This window comes from Petaurus breviceps, unplaced genomic scaffold (assembly GCF_028583685.1).
Source record: "Petaurus breviceps papuanus isolate PSGF00001 unplaced genomic scaffold, PetGlider_PUasm1.0 98, whole genome shotgun sequence".
In the NCBI taxonomy this organism is placed as follows: domain Eukaryota; kingdom Metazoa; phylum Chordata; class Mammalia; order Diprotodontia; family Petauridae; genus Petaurus; species Petaurus breviceps.
The window spans coordinates 50,530,496-50,552,410 of record NW_027187460.1 but is presented as its reverse complement, the minus strand read 5'-3'; the positions used below and the strand labels follow the sequence as shown (position 1 = coordinate 50,552,410).

The following is a 21,915-nucleotide window of genomic DNA, read 5'->3' as shown; positions in this document are numbered from 1 at the left end:
TTCTCTTAGCTTCAGTTTCTTCATCTGTAAAATGGGGATAATATTTTTTGAGATGACCCAGTGGATAGAGTCATGGACTTGAATTCAAAAAGATCTGAATTCAAATCCTACCTCAGGCACTTCTTAACTTCTTTCACCTTCAATTTCTTCACATATAAAATGAGAATCAAAATAACACCTACCTCACAGGGCTGTTGTGAGAACTAAAAGTGATAACATATGACAAAATGATAACATTTTGCTTTGCAAAGCACAAAATGTTATGTAAGTGCCATTGCTATTGCTATATTAGGTGCCACTTAATTAAGTAGATTATGCATATTTGCCAGAATATTGCTACCATCCCCAATTTAATGCATACTGACAAAAGTTCTTACTTTAGAATAATTTTCTGTAACTTACATGTAATTCTTTTTTGTACCAAGGAGTACCTACTGAATCAAACATGGTAATATCAGCAGCAGAGGAGCCCTCATATATCCAGAATAATACTGGAGTTAAAAATCCTAAGGGAATTTTCTTTGAGCTTTCAAGCTGTTACTCACCATCCATAAATAACATTCGCCCATCCTATGGCACAGTAAATGAAGTGATAACAATAACTGGACATCGGTTTAGTAATCTTGGATATGCTAATAAGGTAGGAACTACTTTCTGCATGTACAAAGTAATACTACAATAGTTTTCAGTTCTAAACTTTGTAGCCTTGTGTCACAGTTTTAAAAGTGCTGATATGAATAATAAATAGCAAAAATATTATTACTATTGTATAATAATTATATTTCATGAATATAAAGTGTTTGAAAGTAATTAGAAAATTTTCTTTTCCAATTTAATTTACCATTCATCAAGAGACTTAATTGTTCATCCATGTAAACTGTTACTGATTTTGTTTCACAATTAATATGCTTTCAGGTTACCATTGGTGGCTATCCCTGTGTAATAGAAGAAAGTTCCGAAAATGTCATCCTGTGTCGTATTGACCCGCAAAACTCAATGATGGTTGGGACTGGGGAACTTGTCACATTAATTGTACACAACCTGGGTACAGCCATAAACACCTTGACCAAAGAATTAGAGAGACGGTTTGTTCTTTTGCCCCATGTTGACACAGTGACTCCAAATGTTGGATCTACCAATGGGATGACAAGAGTGATCATTAAAGGATCAGGATTTGCTGCTTCTTCTGCTCATATCAGAGCTGTTTTGGGAGGTTTTCCATGCACCATTTTGTCAGTAAATTACACCGTGATTGAGTGTGAGACATCCCCTGCTCCTGAACAGTGTATGGCTGTAGATCTTCGGATACATGATATCCCTGCTCAGTGCCAAGGAAACTGTAACTTTTCTTACTTGGACAATATCACACCTTTTGTAACAGGAGTTTTTCCAAACACATTACAAAATGTGTCTACAAAGCTTCTGATAGAAGGACAAGGATTTGGGGAATGTTTGGAGGATGTTCTTGTTTATATTGGAGACAAGCAGTTCAGAGCAGTAGATGTTAATGACACAAGCATTGCTGTGGTTGTGAATGCAATCCCAGCTGGTTATTATCCCCTTAGAGTTATAGTGATGACTAAAGGCCTGGCTGCTGGAAATTTCACTGTGAATAGCCCCTTAGTAACATCTTTATTGCCAACTTCTGGAAGCATTGAGGGTGGTACTGCTTTGATTATTACAGGAAATGGGTTCTCTCCAGGCAACACAACAGTAACAATTGGGGGTGATCCATGTAAGATTGTATCTATTACCCCCAGTGAAATAAACTGTGACACTCCAGCCAGATCAGCTGCAACTGTTCATGTGAGGATCCTCACGAGCTCATTTGCCTCTCTGCCATTGTCGTTTACATACTCACTGGATGAAACACCATTTCTTGAAGATGTTGTCCCAGACAGAGGTACTTTCTTATTTGCAGTTTTGCTATGTTGCTGTTATCTCATCGATGCCATTCAATAATGATGAACTAGAACATAGTTATTTTGTACAAAAGGTTATGGGAGTACTTTCTTACACATGATTTCACTGAACACTGATTGCTGGAATGCGCAAGCTGGAATTTCAGAATTGCCTTTTTGTGATTCATGACTTTTTTAAAAAAAATTTATGTAACTCACAGAATCACAGAATTTGAGAATTAGAATGCCCCCAAGCCAGGGCAGCTAGGTGATGCAATGAATAGAGCACTGGCCCTGGAATCAGGAAGACCTGAGTTCAAATCTGATCTCGGACACTTAACACTTACTAACTGTGTGACCTTGGGCAAGTCACTTAACTCCAATTGCCCTGCCTTCCCCCCTGAAAAAAAAAAAGAGAGAACAGACCTAAGCCTCCAACTAGGCCAACCCATTCCCAAAAAGGAATGTCTACTATAACATATCCAACAAGAGTTCAACTAGTTTTGTTTGACCCCTTCCAGTGAGGAGGAACTCACTACCTTGAAAGGCAGCCCATTCTATTTTTGGACAGCTCCAATTTTGGGGCAGTTATTCTTGACATCATACTGAAATTTTCCTCTCAGCACCTTCTGTCAGTTACTCTTCATTCTGCCTTCTAGGGCAGATCAGATTTAATGCTCCCACCACATGACAGCATTTTTAATGTTTGAAGCCAGCTTTTATGTCTCTTCTTTTCTCCAAACTAAAAATCCTCAGTTCTTTCCATCTATCCTCATGTAGTATGGATTCAAGAATCTTCACCATTCTGATTATCCTTCTTGGGACATTCTTTAACTCAGCAATACTTTTCTTAAATTGTAGTATCCAGAACTGAACGCAATATTCCAAATGTGGTTTGATCAGGGAAGAACATAATGTGCATATAGCCTCATTATTCCTGGAAATCATGTCTCTCTATACAACTCAAGATCACTTTTTGTGCCTGTTATATTACAATGTTGACTCATATTAAGCTTGCAGTGCACTAAAACCCTCAGATCAATTATTTCAATCAAACAGCTGTCTAATCTTGCCTTTCCCATTTTTTACTGGCAAAATAGATTTTTTTAATTCAAGTGGAAGACTATCCTAGGGCTAACTAGTCAAATTGGGCAAAAATAACTATTCATAAAAAATACCTCCCATTAACTTCAGTTAGGACTTCCATGTGTTAAAGAAGCTTGTGGAGACAGTGAGTAAAGCTATGAACAGAATACATAAATCATATTTACCCCCCAGTGCCACATTTTAGAAAGGACATTGATTAGTTGAAGAGTGCCTACAGATAAGCAAGCAGAATGAAGAAAGACCTTGTGATCTATGCCAATCAATTAAAAGAGCTAGGAATATTTAGACTGGAGAAGAGATAATAAAGAGGGATATGTGACAACTGTTTTCAGGTATTTAAAGGATTTTAATAGAGAAGTGGGTATAAACTTATTCTGTTCATCTTCAAAAGGTAGAAGACCATTTAGTTCAAAGTCAGAAAGAATATAATTTAGGTTTTATGTGAGAAAAAACTTTCTAAGAATTAGAGGGATTATTTTTATCCGTATTTTGTGACTTCATGTACTTGCAAAGGAAGGGCTATTCATCAGTATATGACTCTTATTCCCCTCACCACTCTCTCTATTCAAATCGCTTCCTTTTGATATCATTCTTAGACATATGTATGTATTTGTGCGTATACATATGGGTACATATATGTGCATACATACATATATACATGTGTGTGTGTATTTCTGGAGCATTGAGGTTCACTGATATGCCCACAGTCACAAGGTAGTAATGTGTCAGAGGTAACACTGGAACCCAGGTCTTCCTCACTCTGTGGCCTGCTCTCTATTCACTACTCTGGTATGCCTTTACAATTGTCCATCATTAATCTAAAAATCATAAAAATTGATAAAAATACTTTCTTGTGATCAGAATAGTTCTAACAATTCAGCTGAAAGAAAATGTAGTCTAAAGATCTGATTTCAATTTTACTTTTTACTACCTACTTTCATCTTTGGAGTGAAATATCTTATCTACCACCTTGGTCTCTGCAGTAAATAAATATCCAATTTTTCCTGGCTAAAAATCCCTTGCAACTTTAGATATGTATATATTATATTTGCACATATACACACCTGCATGTATACATGTTTATATATGTATCTTCATATTTATGTGTGTACACATGTGTACATGCTTATATAAACGCATACATATTCAAGCACCTCAATTTATAAATTAGACAACAAAGGCCCAGGAGGTAAAGTGAATTGCCCAAGTTGACACAGGTGGTAGGTACTAGGGGTAGAATTTGAACCCATATGCTCTTACTCCAAATCCAGATACTCTTTATACTGTACCACAGTCATGGAGGACTTCAAATAGCAAATGAATTTGTGTATTTATAATACATATTTGAACTATATTTTTGTATAATTAAAGATAAAGATTCATTAATTTAAATATAATCACTTAAATAGAGAGCTTTTAATGATGGATAAAGAAAGAGGCAAATTAAACATAATTCCAGACCATTTCTGTTTAGTTTTAAAATGAACATTTGAATGCTTATAATTCCAAATATCCATGCTCCCTCTGAGCCTAATCTTGAACTTTTTGAACCCTATTGAATTGAACCCCATTACTTTCTACTAACCCAATAAATCCAAGTCAGTGACCTAGGTCCTGGTAGAACAATTAGAGGAGGAACTCTGATGGTTAAACTAGTTGCAGATAATTTGCCCCTAGATTCTGAGTTCATAGTAAACCATATAGCATTTGGAATTTGTATAGAATGTGTTGGCATACATTGTATTTTTGTTGAAGTTAATGCTATTTTTGAATATTTTGGATATATAAGTGAATAAGTGCAATCTGAGTATAGACAGTTTTATGGATCTTTTTTTTTTTTAAGGATCACCAGGCACTGAAATTGAAATCACTGGATCTTCTTTTGGTTTTGATGTCTCAGAGGTTGTAGTAACAATTGATGATGCTAAATGTAAAATCACAATGGTCAGTGACAGTGTATTGCGATGCAGAGTTGGGGACCATGCTGGTGGCATTTTCCCTGTTACGCTGAAACATCTGACAAGAGGCTATGCAGTTTCCAGGATTGCTTTTGAGTATTCACTCACAATTCAGAAGCTTTTTCCAAGACAAGGTAGATAACTGTATAGAAATAAAAAGGTCATTTTTGCAAGTCTATTCAATAAAAATATGTGATTATAGCATACATATTTTGCAAACTTTATCACATGTTCATTTTTTAGTTTCTATAAAATGCTGGAGGATATTTGTACACATGCTACAAATTAAGTGAGCATATCAGAATCCTCTCAACCAAAAAGTACTCATTGAATGATGACAGTACTACCATATCATATGCCATATGAACCAAAATGCCATCTTTAAAGGGTTCAGACCCTTTATAAAAAGCAAATTTAAAAACATACACATATACTCTTTGTGTGTGTGTGAGAGGGTGTGGGTGTGTTGGGGGTGGGGAGGAACTACCAAGTGGGAGGTAATCAAGTTCCATGAATGTTGTACTCCTTTCTGTTTAAGTTAAATATTTTTTTCTATGGAAAATTTTTGTTAGACAAGTTTTATAATATTTAATTACAAGCAGCAGGTACTTAAATTAGAAGAGTAATTTAGCATGGTGTTTGACATTTTATATAATCAAATTATTAAAGGTTTTTTTTTTAAGATGAAGTCATTTGAATTTTTTTCTCTAGAGAAATAGTGGGAATATTTAATTACTGTTATATAAATAAATTCTATTAAGCAACTCTACTGTTTATAAGATTTCAGATGATTAAACTTGTTTATCATGATTAAATGGCATTTTAAGGCTACAAGTCATATTAATTAAGGACACTCTTGTTGGTGGATTTCTCCTAATTAGATTTTTTTTTCTCCTTTCCTTTTTATCTCCATGCCCAGGGAGCTTTGGTGGTGGGCTAACAATGACAGTAATCGGTTCTGGATTTAATCCACAAAGCTCAACGGTATCAGTATGCAACAGTGAATGTGAAGTAGATAGACTTCAATCTGATTATGAAACCTTATTTTGTAAAATTCCACTTAATAATGGTAAGTGATGATTTAATGGTGCCATGAAAAACGAGAGACACAATTTGTCCCATTATGATATTCTAGCTTAGGATCATTTCGTTTGGTAATAATTTATTTGAAAAATTTATATAATTCTCTTTCCTTCTTCCTTCCTTTCTTCCTCTCCCTCTTTCTTCAGTTTCCTCCACATATATTGTTTTCTTGATTCATGCATCTTTCAAGAACCATATTCTGTCACTTAGTTATGGTTAGTTATAATAAAATATTATTATTTTTATTTAACCCATAAATTATCCATATCATAGCGCTTAAAACGGACAACTCATCATTACGACTTCCATACCATTTTCACTCCATCTACATACAATAACACATCGCTTACCTGACATCATTAGTGAGACCAGTATTCTTGAAGACCATATCTTCCCTAAGTTCTCATACCTGTTGAATTTCATAGCCCTACTTCTACCACCCTCCCCCTCCCATTCTCCATACATGTATACCCAATGTCCCATTGATCATTGAATCTGAACATTTCAACCTCTAGATATTTTCACTTTCTGATTTGGCAGACATTCAAGCTTCCTGAAATGTTATGGATTTAATTCTTGCTTAGTAGGAAAAACCAACGTGTCCTTGCAAAAACATACCATCAGTGGTAGACAAAATGATCTATAGGCATCCTCTTCCTTCACCATTAGTGACTCATAAAACTATGTAATATAATCAAAAATTACAGCTAAGGGACTGTTTCACTTTTTAATAACATATGTGTTCTTTAACTGTGGAAATATATGGGACTGGTATAAAAAAAAAGTGAAGCAGTATAAACCTTTTTCATTGTGATCTTATTCCCACAGGCAGTGGAGCTCAGCAAGACTGTGAAGTGAGGGTTGCTAATGGGGAGGACTCCTTTCAGTCAAACATGACCTTTACATATATGACTTCTTTAACGCCAGTCATTACTGAAGTAGCACCAAGAAGAGGAGGCACAGAAGGAGGTACAAGACTCACAATCAAAGGATCAGGATTCAGGTACTACTTTTCATAGCTTTTGATACCTATGGAAACCTCTCCTTCCTCCCTCCTCCTCAAACACACATAGCTTTTCTTATTTCAGGGTAGTACTACTTTAATATACTGATGAAAAAAAATCCACACTAATTTCCTAATGAGACTATGCATAAATGTTATTTTTTAGAATGATACAGCAAAAAGAAAACTTGAAAAAATCATTAGCCTAACCTCAAACAGGATTTCACTTTTTATAAATCTCCAGAGAAAGGCATTAAGTAGTATGCCTTAGTGACCTTTTATAGTTAGGAAATTCTTCCTAAAACATCTTGAATTTAAATTGACTTTCTCTTGTTGTCTCATTGAGTCAGAATAGGTCACCAGTCAACTCAAAATTCCTCAAAAACATTGGAAAATGACTATTGATCCCACCCTTAACTCCGTGCTATAGGTCAAATAAAAATCATCCTTTCTTCATATGCCAAACTCTATTTATTCATGCTCAAAGAGAACAGAAATAGCAATGATAACTGAAATCCACAGATAATCCATAGAATTCACTTTAGCAAATAGTCCCAGATGTCTCTCCAATTAAATCCTTTAACCAGACTGCTAAGAAATGAAAGTAGTTCAATTTACTAATTTGTGGTTTTGGTCCATTTATTTTCTTTATTCTCCTTCTGTGCTAATGAGTAATGAGGCAAGCTACCAGGGGAAAAGAATGAACAGTAATGAGACTAGATAGTCTTATTTCTTGGCCTTTTCATCATTTTAGTTACCTTCTTCTGTACATTTATTTCATGCATTTACATAAAAATATGATCTGGCAGCTTTATGACTTACAGCTGATAGTTCTAAGATTTCAAAGTTACTCATGAGAAAGGATGAATTCATATGGATCAAAAGATAAGAAATTAGCTTAGTATTGTAAACATGTAAACAAAAGAATTCAAAACTGTGGCAAGAAAGTCTAGGGTGAGCAAACACAAATGTCTTGGTTTGTTTACTTTTCTTCTTTGTAGTTCAATTATGGAGGATGTTCATATCACAATTGGACAAGCTGTATGCGATGTGGAATCTACCAATGAGACACACATTATCTGTATTACGAATGCCCATTCTCCTTCCCAGTGGGTTAAAATTTATGTCAGCATTGGAAGCAATGGCATTGCCAAACTGGTAAAAGTACTATTGGGCACAGTGACCACAGTAACTAAGTCTAGCACACTTTAGTATTAGGGGAGGGGGAAGAAATGGCTATGCATTATGTACTCAATGACTACTACTATAGATAATTGAAAAGTGATTTTAACATAGGTATATATAAGCGTGTTACATTTTTAGAGGAAACATGATATAGTATAAAGTGTGTCCTATATGTAGTCAGAAGACCTGGGTTTCAATACTGGCTCCTTCCTTATTACATGTATTGTGATAGGCAGATCACTTGAACCCTCTAAATCTTCATATCTTCATCTATAATGTGAAGATATTAGTAACTACTATACCTACTTCACAAAGTCATAATGAGATCAAGTCTGAAAGTACTTTAAACTATAAAATGTTGCAAACATGGAAGTTGTTAATTTTTTTGTTAATTTGTCTAAAACAAAATAATAATGCCAAGACAATCTACAAATTTCAGTAATGTTTAAGGTCTTGTAATTTTCACACAATTATTTTCTATTACAGGATAATGCTGATTTCCTCTATATCGATGTTTGGTCCTCCAATTTTTCATGGGGAGGCCAGTCTCCCCCAGAGGAAGGGTCCCTTGTTGTAATTACAAAAGGACAAGTAATTTTGTTGGATCAAAGTACCCCTGTTCTTAAAATGCTGCTTATTCAAGGTAAACTTCTAAAATTCTCTCTGTCTCTGTCTCTCTGTCTGTCTCTTCCTCTTTCTCTCTGTCTCTCTCTCTGTCTCTGTCTCTCTCTCTGTCTCTCTGTCTCTCTCTCTCTGTCTCTGTCTCTCTCCCCTCTCTATTTCTCTGCCTCTGTCTGTTTCTGTGTCTATGTTTCTCTTTATCTGTTTCTCTCTTCTCTCTCTCCCTATAGATCAGAGTTTCACTCCTTATAGAAGTTTTATTTCCCCACTATCAGTTTTTAAGCCCATATTGATATTTTAAAGCCCTGAGTTTATAGTATTATAATAATTTGTATAACTGTTTAATATTACCGTTTGCAAAATACAAGGAAATACAAGGTAGAGAAATCTACCCTAAGTTTTGGTGTGTGGGCCTGATGGCTTTCTAACCACCAATAATATGTTTCTGCTAAAGACTTTAACAAGTTACGCTACAATTCCATTCATAACTCCAGCAATGCATGAGATGAGAAGGAAAATTAAAAGTTTACTGTATTAAAAACTCTAAATTAATTTACACATTCTTTAAATGCTATAAACTGCTCATTTTCATTTCTAACTTTTAGTTGTACTTTTGAATGAAATTAATTTTAAAATGGCTTGATTCATAGGGGGAAGTCTAATATTTGATGAGGCAGACATCGAGCTTCAGGCAGAAAACATTTTGATTACAGATGGAGGCACTCTCCAGGTACGTACAAGCACTTCATGTTTGTTGGTTCACCTCTGCCTTTCCACTCTTTCCTTAAATATGGTATATTCTTAGAAAGAGCCCTCATTCCTCCAAAGTTAGTATCATCTGTAATATCACCTTCATTTGTGGAGTGGGAGGAGGATGAGGAAATATTCTCTATGGGTATATTAAGCCTTTTAATACAAATAAAACAGCAAAGTGATGTCAAGTTGAACACTGATCAGTAGTAAAATTCAGTTGTAAAAATTATTCAAACTATTTACTCCTCCAAAAAGGGAGGAGGGATAGCATGCAATAGATAGCTAAAAACTAAAACTAAAGATTTTAGGAAATAGAAATTGAGTTGATCACAGGATCAAAGAATCACAGAGTTCAAAGGTACTTCAAAAGTTATATAAAGCAACAATCTGAAACACCTTCTATGACATTGTCAACAAGAGATCACACACCTTCTTTTAGAAGCTCTGGAATTAACAGCTCTAGAATTAAGAACATAGGTTCACCTAGCTCTACAATTAAGCACTAGGTTCTCCTGGGAGATATAGGCCATTCCATTTTGGGACAATCTTTTGCGAAGAATCTATCAAAGGGCAATATGAGACTGAACTCATCCTTCCCTCTGTTCACACAAAACAAAAAACAAGGAATGCATGACTTTACATGACAGAAATGAAAATATTTCATTTTCATTATATGATTTTTATCTCATTTAGATTGGAACTGAAGCATCTCCTTTCCAACACAAAGCAGTTATTACACTGCATGGACACCTGCGTTCTCCTGAACTCCCAGTCTATGGAGCAAAAACTTTGGCTGTGCGAGAGGGGATACTTGATCTTCATGGTATTTCAGCCAATATTTAAGGGACTTGATTATAGAAGTGTAGCATTAGAAGTTAGAAGCAAGACTGTTGCACTGTACTACTGGTGCCATTTGATGACTCAGTTCTCCATCCATCAATTACAAGTAGAACTACTTATTGAATGGAATTCTTAAGTCATTTATATAAAATGGCATTTAAGGATTCTATAAAATCTGGAAATAGGGAATGATCATTCATCTGAAAATAGGTTATTCTTTAACTGTAGTTTTAAATATTCTGGTGTGGTTTCCTACATACTAAATGGTTGGGAGGTACTTTACAGATTGTCTAGTCTAAATCAGTTCATAGATGAAACCTAGAGAGGGGAAATTATTTTCCCAGGGTCACATATATAGCACATAATGAACTTGCTGTCAGATGACAAGACTTTTTATTCAGAATCCAAAAATATTTTTAAAGTTGTATATAACTAGAATTTTGGCAAACATAATTATTTTTAAAAGCCCCCAAAGGACTCACTATTTAAATTAATTCCAAAGTGTTTTATAAAATGAATAACTCTATATAATGCCATTAAGTACATATTCATTTCTCTCCTTTATAGGCTTCAATATTTACCCATGAATTTACATATTGTACTTCTAAACATCAGACAGGATATTGGATTTATTTGTATGAATACAGACTCTTAGAAGAGAAACAGACATTGCATTTTCCATCTACAATCAATTATTACCAATTTAATTGCTTTCAGTATAATAAGTAATCATCATTCTATTTGTAAGATCATGCCATATTTGGATTGTTGGTCTATAAGAGATATATAAGCTATATTCCATAAGGACATGACTGTTTTTGAGTTCTATAAACACCACTATGGAAACTGTAATGAAGTTTATCAAAAGGTTCCTTTATTATAATAATACCTAGCATTTACATAGCACTTTAAGGCTTGCAAAGTGCTTTATTAATATTATCTCATTGGAGTCTCATAACAACCTAGAGAGGTAGGAGCTATTATTATCCCTGTTTTATAGATGAGAACACTGAGACAGACAGAGGTTAAATGACTTGCCCAGGGAAGTAAATGTGTAGTAGTAAATGTCAGAGACAGGATTTTAATGCAAGTCTTTCTGTGTCAGGTCCAGCACTCTACTCACCACGCCACCTAACTACCAAGAATTATAAGTATATAATCATACATTTAAGTTTAAAAATACTTTAGTAGTCATGTAGTCTATCCAATCCCCTCTTTTCAAAGGTGAGTAAGCTGAAACCCAGAGATGTCAAGCAATTTGTCCAGTGGCACATGAGTAGTAAGTGGCAGACAGAGGTTCTGAGTCTTCTAGCTTGAAATCCAACATACTTTCCCCTGACACACACTGAATGAGTTACTTGATTTAGAGTTTGATTCCTGAGTTTAAATCCTGGCTTTGCTTTTTTAAATTAACCTAAATGATCTTTGAAAAAGCACTTAACCTCTCTGGGCCTCAGTTTTCTCATCTATACAGGGAAGGGATTAGATAAGATGGTCTCCACAGGCCCTCCCTATGATAGTAATTGTATAGCAATAAAGAAGGCACTATACATATACATACATATTTATATACGTATACATACACATACATACATATTTTTAAATATGAAGGACAAAATGCTAAGGTAAAAACTTACTACAAATCTGCCCATAATCCAAAAGAAGGTGCTATATAGCCATATTTATATCTATATATGTGCACATATATGTATATTTACATATACATATATATGAATCAATGTAAAATTCAACCTTAGTGCTTTTCTTAGAAAGATATGAATGCCCAAGAAAATATATACAAATTTGGGATTTTTATGTTTGTTTGGAATTTGTATTACTCTAGGTCTACCTATTCCTGTGACCTGGACTCGGTTGGCTCATACTGCAGAAGCAGGAGAGAGCACTCTGGTTTTACAGGAAGCTATAACATGGAATGTGGGAGATGAAATTGTGATTGCAACTACTGGACACAGGTACAGCTTAGAGAGGGCTCTAAAAACCACTATGGGACATAGTGGGGCGATTTTCACTTAATTTAATACTTCAAGTGAATCGAGTGGCACTTGCCAAAATACCAAACTCTAACCAAGTTTTTTAATTATAGCTCTCTAAGGAATCAGAGGACATCTGCTTAATGACTATATCTTGCCTGTTGTGGCACTGACCCTTCCTGATGCCAGTTATTTGTAATGATTAGAGGGGAAGGAAAGCCACAAGAATAAGAGTTGAAATCCACAGGGTCTTTCAAATGCATGAATTTTTTTTTTTTTACTAAAATTACCTCCAATTCTTTTTTCTATCTAATCATATAGTTTAGCAGACAAGAAATAAAATAAAGAAGACCACCTCTGAACAATATCAATATAGTAAGTTTTTAAAGAAAAGAATTAATTTTGCTTCATTGCTCAAATCACAGGCAACAGTAAGATTAGAAATGCCTACATTTATCAAGGAATAAATGGTAATTCAAGACAGAAAACCACTCAATAATGGTAAGGCTGTGACACACATTTAATTTCAGGGTTTTTTTTTAAAGGAAATTAATACTCAAGCTGGCATTTTTTGTCACTTTGCCATTTTACAAGTTAAAAATAGACATGCAGTTGCTAAGGAGAGTTAAGTATATACTTAACTTCCAAGTGCTTATGTTCTGATATCTGAAAAAAAATTTTAATAGTGTATTAGCAAAAGCATCACATTAGCAAGAATGTCTCAATCGAATATTTTAACGTCTATTTTATAGAAATGTCTTTCAATAAGAAATCATTGAGAATTGTGCAGTTTAGATTGTGGTCTGAGTGTCCTGAGTTTTCTCTTTCTATTTCATCCTCTTCAACTATTTCCTTCTCAGTTTCTATGTAGCAAACACTAAGAGTATAGGCTATAAAGCATAGAATAAATACAGTTCCTATATCCTAGAACTTTATATTCAATTCAATTAAACAAATACTTATTAAGATCCCTCAATGTCAAAATACCAGGCTAGATGCTGAGGGAGGTGAGAAATTTAAACAAAATATGCTAGTAGTGGTATATGACATACATAAATAGTTATATTTCAAAATAATAGATGAGTTCCCAAAAGAAGTAAATGTCAGATACTTTGGGAGAGAAAGGGAGGACAGGACATTATTTGGCCATGGGGAAAAATCAAAGAAAGCTTCCTAGAATAAGCTTTAAAGCAGGATCTCAAACTGGGAGACTCAGAATCTCTTAGCCTGGGACCCTATGGAGTCCAACAATAGGTTTCAGGGAGTCTTTGAACTTTGAAGTCTTAATATTTGGAGAACTGTATTTTGATATAATTGATTTCTTGTGAATCAGACCCAAAGCAACAATCAGAAAGGCAGAGACCCAGAGATCTGAGCTCTCAATCAGGATACAATACCACTAAGTGCCTAGGCCACTGTTCATTTGTGCACCCATGAACTGTAGGGCTGGAGAGCCACACTCTTGCATTCTAGTAAGTAATAAACAGCCTGACCCATGATCCTTTGAGCACTTATATTCCTTCTCATTTCATTACCCACAATCTCCTCATAGATATTAAGTTCAGCATAAAACTAATAAACACATGATATGTTCATGCTTTTCATATTAACTTTATGGTTTTATTTTGTGTTTGTTTCACAGACACAGTCAAAGAGAGAATGAAAAGAAGACAATTGCATCCATTTCTGAGGATGGCAAGTCTGTAAAGCTAACCAGTCCCTTGAAATATACACATTTAGGAAAGACTATCACACTTCCTGATGGAGCATTGTTTGAAGCAAGAGCAGAAGTTGGTGTTCTTACAAGAAATATTCTAGTTAGAGGCTCCAATAATGTAGTGTGGAATGATAAAATACCAGCATGTCCTGATGGATTCAATACAGGTATTTTCACAGTGTTAGCGTAACTAGTTTAATCATGCTACCCTTGCTTAGAATTTTCTTGGATTATTTGAGATACATAAATTTAATTTTAAAATGCAAGTTGAAGTCCTTGTTGATATAAATATAAAATATAAATATAATATAAAATTGCAGTATGCTGACATTTAGAAGTGCTGTGAAGGTTCTTAAAAGTAAAGCATTTTAGTAATACATTTTAAATAATAAAAAAAGAAAAAAATGTGTTAGTTTGAAGCTGCACCAAAAATTAAATATCCTTGAGACAAAACCTTAAGAAAACTAGTCATTCCTGTAGCAACAGAAAATATTTATCCTTTTGAAAGAAAAACATATGGTCCTTTACTTTTGCCATGTTTATAAACTAGTTTATTTCATGTTATATTATTCAGTGTTTGAATTTTCTTTTATTATGATCTAGTGTTCTATATAATTTAGTTTCAATTTACAAATCTGCAAGGCCTTAATCAACTGAATATCTGAAAAACTGACAAGACTAGCTACCATCTTTCACTCATTTAGCCTCTTTTTTTATTCTCAAAAGGCTATATACAATTCTTGTCTTCTGAGATGTCATCTGTAAAAATAGATCTATTAGAGGATTGGTGAAAAAAAAAAGAGGATTGGTATATGTACAGTTACAGAATGCAGCCTACTATATTTTACATTTCTCCTGACTATTTCACTCAAGCATGATAGTTACTACAGTGAATTCCACTAAACAACTAATAACAAAATTCTTTGCACTATAAAAAAAAGGAAATAGATCAATTCAGTTTACTTTTTATTGTAGCACTTAGTAAATGTCTGCAATATGAATACAAATGGGATGCTGGGAATACAAAGACAAAACAAAGTCCCTACCCAGCTTAGAGTCTGCAAAGTCACTTTCTCTGTCTGGAACTAAGGTGGCATAATAGAAATTAATTCAGGAGAGAACAGAGTTCTGTTTTGCTCAGTTGCTAAAGAGTTGCATGACTTGGAAAAACCACCTCCCGTCTCTTAGACACAGCTTCCTTTTTTTTTTTGTAAAATGGAGATAATAATGGCTGTCCTATCTACCTCGAAGGAAGCAAGGATAAAAGAAGATGGATATGAGTACTTTGAAAAGTGTTATACGACGGATTGGGCTCATTCACCTAAATTCCTCATAGAAAAGCCCTAGTGAAATGAATCAAAATCCCTTTATCAATATGCTTACTATGTAATCACTACTGAAATTATACATTAACATTTTTTTTAAGGGGAATTTGCCACCCAGACATGTCTACAAGGGAAGTTTGGTGAAGAAATAGGAAGTGATGAGTTTGGAGCTTGTATCATGTTTCATGCCCCTGGACCTAGTGCAGATCTAGTCACAGGAAGAATAGAATACGTGGAGGTAAGCAGTGTGTTTTTAATAGGTTCACATTTTTCTCATGTTGCAAATGAATGTATAGCTAGTTTAATAATAGTTAATGGCTAGGATTTATATAGTGCTCTAAGGTTGGTAAAATGCTTTACAAATATTATCTCAGGGGCAGAGCCAAGATGGCAGAATGAAGTGAACATTTTTTCCCTAGTGTTCCCAAAAACACTCCTCTAAAGAACTTTTTAAAAGTGTGTCAAATTGAATTCTGAGTGGGATGGTCAACAAAAAGTAAAAGTGAGTCACTTTTTTCCAATCCTAGAAAGCATAGGAAAAAAAGAAAGAATGGTCTACAGACACTGGATGGGGGCTGAATAGGAGTAAGGTAGAAGTGGCAACAGCCGTGGACCTTCAAGGTAGTAGTGGTGGCAGCAACTTCAGTACCAGGAATATCCCATACACAGAGATGGTAAGGGGACTCTACACCTGGTCAGAAAGTAATTCTGGGGAGGCCTCAATGTTAGGACTGGAAGCATGACCAGGCACCATTTGGCAGATGCTTTTCCCATTAGCCATTTCTAGGTCATAGTTCCAAGGCACAAGAGAGCGGTGCTTGTAGTCATGAGGGTGCAGGGTCTCTGATTGGGTATGGATAAAGTAAAAACCAGGAGGGCAGTGACCAGACTTCTCCACAGATCACATCATCTTGGAAGCACTGAAAACTTACAGACCAACAGACCTAGGTATGAAAGTAACAGGACATAAAAGTCATAATGTCAAGGCAGACTTACCCACGTATACACACTCCCAGAGGTGAGCAAAGCCAAATTCTAACATAGAGTCCAAAGTCAAGAAGTAGACTATAAAAATGAGTAAAGTACAAAAAAAGAACCTGACCATAAAATGCTACTGTGATGATGGAAATGCAAAACAAACTCAAAAGACAATGACTTAAAACAATCTATAAGGAAAGCCTCATAGAAAAATGCAGATTGAAAACAAGCCTAACAAAAATTTCTGGAAAGAGCTAAAGAAATAGATTTTTTTAAAAGAGCAAAAATTTATTTTAAAAATCAGAAAAGTAGAGGAAAATTTGGGGAAAGAAATGATAGCAATACAAGAAAATTACGAAAAGAGAATTAACAGCTTGGTAAAAGAGTTGACAATACTGAAGAAAATAATTCCTTAAAAATTAGAATTAGACAAGTGGAAAGTAAAGATGCAGTGAGACATCAGGAAACAATAAAACAAAGTCAAAAGAGTTTTTTTAATAGAAAAATATTTTCTATTTATGTAGAAAATATATTGAAATACCTCATAAGAAAAACATCTCATTGGAAAAGAGATAGATGAGATATAATTTAAGAATTATTAGACTGCCTGAAAGCCATTATTTTTTAAAAGCCTAAACTTCATATTTAAAGAAATTACAAAGGAAAACTTCCCAGATGTCTTAGAACCAGAGGATAAAGTAGCTCCTTTGATTTTCAGGATTTATATTTTGTTTTTTAGTTAAGGGAACTTGGAATAAATTGTCAGATTTATGGATAAGGGAAGAATTCATGATCAAACAAGATAGGTTCATGGGAGGTAAAAAGGATAATTAATTACATAACCTTTTTTGTGCAAACACACCAATGCAGCTAAGATTAGAAGGAAAACAGGGAAACTAGGGATAGGGGGAATGATTTTAGAGCTTTTTCTCTGACAAAAATCTCATTTCATATGTGTGTGTGTATGTATGAACTGAGCCAAATTTTTTAAAAATAAAAGCTAATAGATGGTCAAAGGAGACGAACAAGCAGTTTTCAGAGAAAGAAATAAAAACTTTCACTAGTCATATGGAAAAAGTGCTCTAAATCACTAATAATCAGAGAAGTGTGCGTTAAAGCAACTCTGGGGGACCACTTCACACCTATCAGATTGGCTAAGATGACAGAAAAGGAAAATGGCAAACACTGGAGGGGATGTGGGAAAATAGGTCCATTAATATACTGTTAATGGAACTGTGAACTAGTTCCACCATTCTGAAGAACAATTTGGAACTATGCCCAAAGGCATTGTGACCCGGCAACACCACTACTAGGTCTATACCCCCAAGAAAATCAAAGAAAAAGTAAAAGGTTCCATATGTACAAAAATATTTATAGCAGCCCTTTTTGTGGTAGTAAATTAGAAACTGAGGGAATGACCAAACAAGTTGTGGCATACAATTGTGATGTAATACTATTGTACTATAAAAAAAAATGAGGGGGATGGTTTCAGAAAAATATAAGGAAATTTAAATGAACTGATGTAAAGTGAAGTAGGCAAAATCAAGAGATCAATAATCTACACAGTAACGACAATATTATAAAGATAGTCAACTGTGAAAGATTTAGTAATTCTGATCAAGACAATGATCCATCACTATTCTAAAAGAATTGTGGTGGAAAATGCTATCCACCTGCAGATAGAGAACTGATGTGTTTTTTTTTTCTTTTCCTTCTTTTTCTTCTTTTTGTGGGGGGAACATGGCTCATGTATTTTGCATTTTTTCATTCATATAATGGGAATAATATTTCTTGCCTTCTCAATAAATGAAGGTGGGGGAGGAAAGAAGAGAGAATTTGGAACTGAAAATAAAAATTAAATTAAAATAAAATAAAAATATGTCATTTTAGTCTTATAACAACCCTAGGAGGTAAGCCAGCACTATCCAGTACTACAGCGTGCTGACTCACATAGCTGTGGTTTTTGTATTTAATAGGTATTCCATGCTGGCCAGGCTTTCCGATTGGGCCGATATCCCATACACTGGCATCTGCTGGGAGATTTGAAGTTCAGATCTTATGTACGGGGCTGTGCTATTCACCAGACTTATAATAGAGCAGTTACTATTCACAACACACACCACCTTCTTGTTGAGAGAAACATCATTTATGACATCAAAGGAGGAGCATTTTTCATAGAAGATGGAATTGAACATGGCAATATCCTTCAATATAACCTGGCAATATTTGTACAGCAAAGCACTAGTCTGCTAAATGATGATGTCACTCCAGCTGCATTTTGGGTGACCAACCCAAATAATACCATACGGCACAATGTTGCTGCTGGTGGCACTCACTTTGGTTTCTGGTACCGAATGAACAACCACCCTGATGGTCCATCCTATGACCCAGATATTTGCCAAAAAAGAGTTCCCCTAGGAGAATTCTTTAACAACACTGTTCATTCACAAGGTTGGTTTGGATTGTGGATTTTTGAAGAATATTTCCCTATGAAAACAGGATCTTGTACATCCACCATTCCTCTGCCTGCAGTGTTTAATTCATTGACTACTTGGAATTGCCAAAAAGGAGCTGAATGGGTCAATGGGGGAGCCCTTCAGTTCCATAACTTTGTGATGGTCAATAATGACAATGTTGGGATCGAAACCAAGAGAATTCTGGCTACATATGTGGGAGGGTGGGGTGAAATCAATGGTGCACTGATAAAAAATGCCAAGATAGTTGGTCACCTTGATGAACTGGGACTGGGTCCTTCATACTGTACTTCAAAGGGTCTACTTCTCCCATTTAATGAAGGATTAACAGTATCTTCTGTACATTTCATGAACTTTGACCGTACAAACTGTGTTGCCTTGGGAGTAACATCCATTCTTGGAGTTTGCAATGATGCATGTGGAGGCTGGAGTGCCAAATTTATGGACATTAAGTACTTTCATTCACCAAACAAAGCTGGATTTCGATGGGAACATGAAGTTGTACTGATTGATGTCGATGGCTCACTTACAGGTATTGCTATTTCTAATTAATAATAATAATATTTATATTGTGCTTTAAAATTGGCAGAGCACTTTATGGATACTATCTTATTTCATTCTCACAACAACCCTGGGAGGTAGAGGCTATTATTGCACCTATTTTACAGATGAGGAAACTGAATCATAGAGCGGTTAAGTGACTTGCCCAGAGTCACACAAATAGTTAAAAGTTTCTGAGGCACAGTTTGAATTCAGATCTAAATGACTCCAGGATGAGTAATCTATCCACTGAGCTACCTAACTCCTTCTATATCATAACATAACCTAACATTCCACACACAATGGAATATAATCATAATTATTATCTCATCCTCATAATAACCCTAGGAGATAGGTACTATTATTATCATCCCCATTTTACAGATGAGAAAACTGAGGCAAATTGGGGTTCAGTGACTTCCCCAGATTCACACAGCTAGCATGTGCCTGATAAAGGATTTGAATTCAGGTCTTCCTGAAACCAGGCCTGATGCTCTCTTCTCTGTACCACATAGGTGTTTCAGCATATGTGATATTTCCCTATATAACATATAGTATGCACATAAATCCAAATTATATTTAATTTAGTATATAAAAGACTATTTTTAACCCTTTCGGAGATTTTTCAGGCACTAGGTATATTATATTTCTTATTTTGCAACCAAATCAAATTTTGTTGAATTCTAAAATTATCTTTTCAAATTTAGTTATAAGAATTATAATAATAGTGCATTAAAATTTGTAGTTTCTCTGCGTATGTCGTCTTATTCAGTCTGCACGGTAGCCTTACAAGGTAGGCACTGTTATCTCATTTCTGTAACAAGGAAACTGGGGCAAGGAAAAGTTAAAGAACTTGCCCATGGTCCCACAGGTAATAAATTTCAGAGGTAGGATAGAAACCCAGGGGCAAAGGGACAGATCCTGTTCTGCCCTGAAAATGCTAATTGTAGGGTGACATATTCTCTTAGAGAATAATGAGATACTAAAGAAAGAAAGGTCCGTGCCAACTTGGTTACGATAGGTTTTATTAGGGTTAATTGGGGGACCTTACTCAGAAGAAGCCAATCTTATGTGGCAGCAAAACAAAGTAAAATGGATCCCATCCTCAACCCCAGGTCAGGCCAGGTATTATATAGAAACTGAACAGACAGCATAGTGCCAGGGCTGGCCCATGGTCATGTGCAAGTTCTCCCATGGGATAGTTATAGCTTCTTTTGCTTTTTTTATTCCCTATGGAGTCATAGGTCTCATTCCCAAGCTCTGACTCCCACTGTACACCAGGCCTTTTTTGCTATAAATACAACACTTTAGCCACTGTGCTATGTAGCCTCTTAAGGGGAGAGGCATGTCTTCTAAGCAAATATTCACAGTTCATTGCCTGAGAAAATTGAAACAAGACTGACTATTCAGTCATTTATCTGGAATTAAAGAAACTGGAAAGAGTAATAGGATTTTCTTTTACAAAGTGCACACTCCTCATTGTTCAGAAATAAAAGACCAGTGACAAATAAACAAGTTGACAACAAGCATTTATTTTAAAATGTACATACAATGTAGAATTAGTACAAATTTAGCCCATTCTAAATCCACTAGAGCATACAATGATACCTAATGTTCATGGCAAAAGCATAGCAGGATATGCCTGGTGAGTCATCAAAGATAATATTATATTAAGCAGAGTTTTAGTGTTGAATATTATGTTATATTCTGGTTCTTTGGAAATTAAGATATTCAATTAACCAGAACCAATCTTTCTCAAATATCCTCAGAGAACTAAAGTTTATAGAAAGTATACAATCTGTTATGCTAATGACATTATAAATTCTAAGAAGTCTTTTTAGATAGGTTTTAAAAATTGTAAATCTTAAAAGAATTTGCATTTTTTTCTTTACAAATATTCACTTAAATTTGATGTCAGTTAGGAAAGATTTATAGATTTTTTGATGATTTTAATTAAATTTGTTTCATAACAATAACACTTTGTACCAGTGTGGCACTTTTTATTTCAAAGGGTTTTATTATGTATAGTTTTATTTTATTCTCACCAATGTTTTTGTGAATTTGGATAGAATTGTATATTATTGGTCTATTGTATTTATTTATTGAGAATCTACATGCTATATTTAGAGTTCTAGTCTTCAAGCCAGGAAAAGCCTGGATTCCAATCCTGTTTCTGACAGGAGATATATGATCATGGACAAGTCATGTAAGCTCACTTAGCCTCAGTTTCCTTATTTATAAAATAGTTAAGTATAATATCTACCTCATAAGTCTTTTGTGAAAATCAAATGAAAAATGTATGTTAAATGCTTTGCAACTCTAAAGTGATTATATAAAATGTCAGTTATTATTCTTTTTAAAATCCAGGTACTTTTGCTTTACATGATTGTACATGTATAACCATCTGGGGGGAGGGGAAGATGGGAGGGATAGAATCTG

At 34.8% G+C, this 21,915-nt stretch overlaps 1 protein-coding gene across 1 annotated transcript in view; it reads left to right on the top strand.

Moving 5' to 3' along the window:
• PKHD1L1 (PKHD1 like 1) overlaps positions 1-21,915 on the top strand; it is a 222,093-nt gene that overhangs the window by 121,825 nt on the left and 78,353 nt on the right. Inside the window, exons 37-49 of the mRNA XM_069081363.1 lie at positions 426-640; positions 916-1,903; positions 4,852-5,100; positions 5,886-6,035; positions 6,878-7,052; positions 8,054-8,210; positions 8,724-8,880; positions 9,509-9,588; positions 10,305-10,434; positions 12,295-12,424; positions 14,085-14,326; positions 15,586-15,722; positions 18,439-19,468. Of these exons, the coding sequence (XP_068937464.1) occupies positions 426-640; positions 916-1,903; positions 4,852-5,100; positions 5,886-6,035; positions 6,878-7,052; positions 8,054-8,210; positions 8,724-8,880; positions 9,509-9,588; positions 10,305-10,434; positions 12,295-12,424; positions 14,085-14,326; positions 15,586-15,722; positions 18,439-19,468 (3,840 nt within the window). The remainder of the gene's footprint in view (positions 1-425; positions 641-915; positions 1,904-4,851; positions 5,101-5,885; positions 6,036-6,877; positions 7,053-8,053; positions 8,211-8,723; positions 8,881-9,508; positions 9,589-10,304; positions 10,435-12,294; positions 12,425-14,084; positions 14,327-15,585; positions 15,723-18,438; positions 19,469-21,915) is intronic.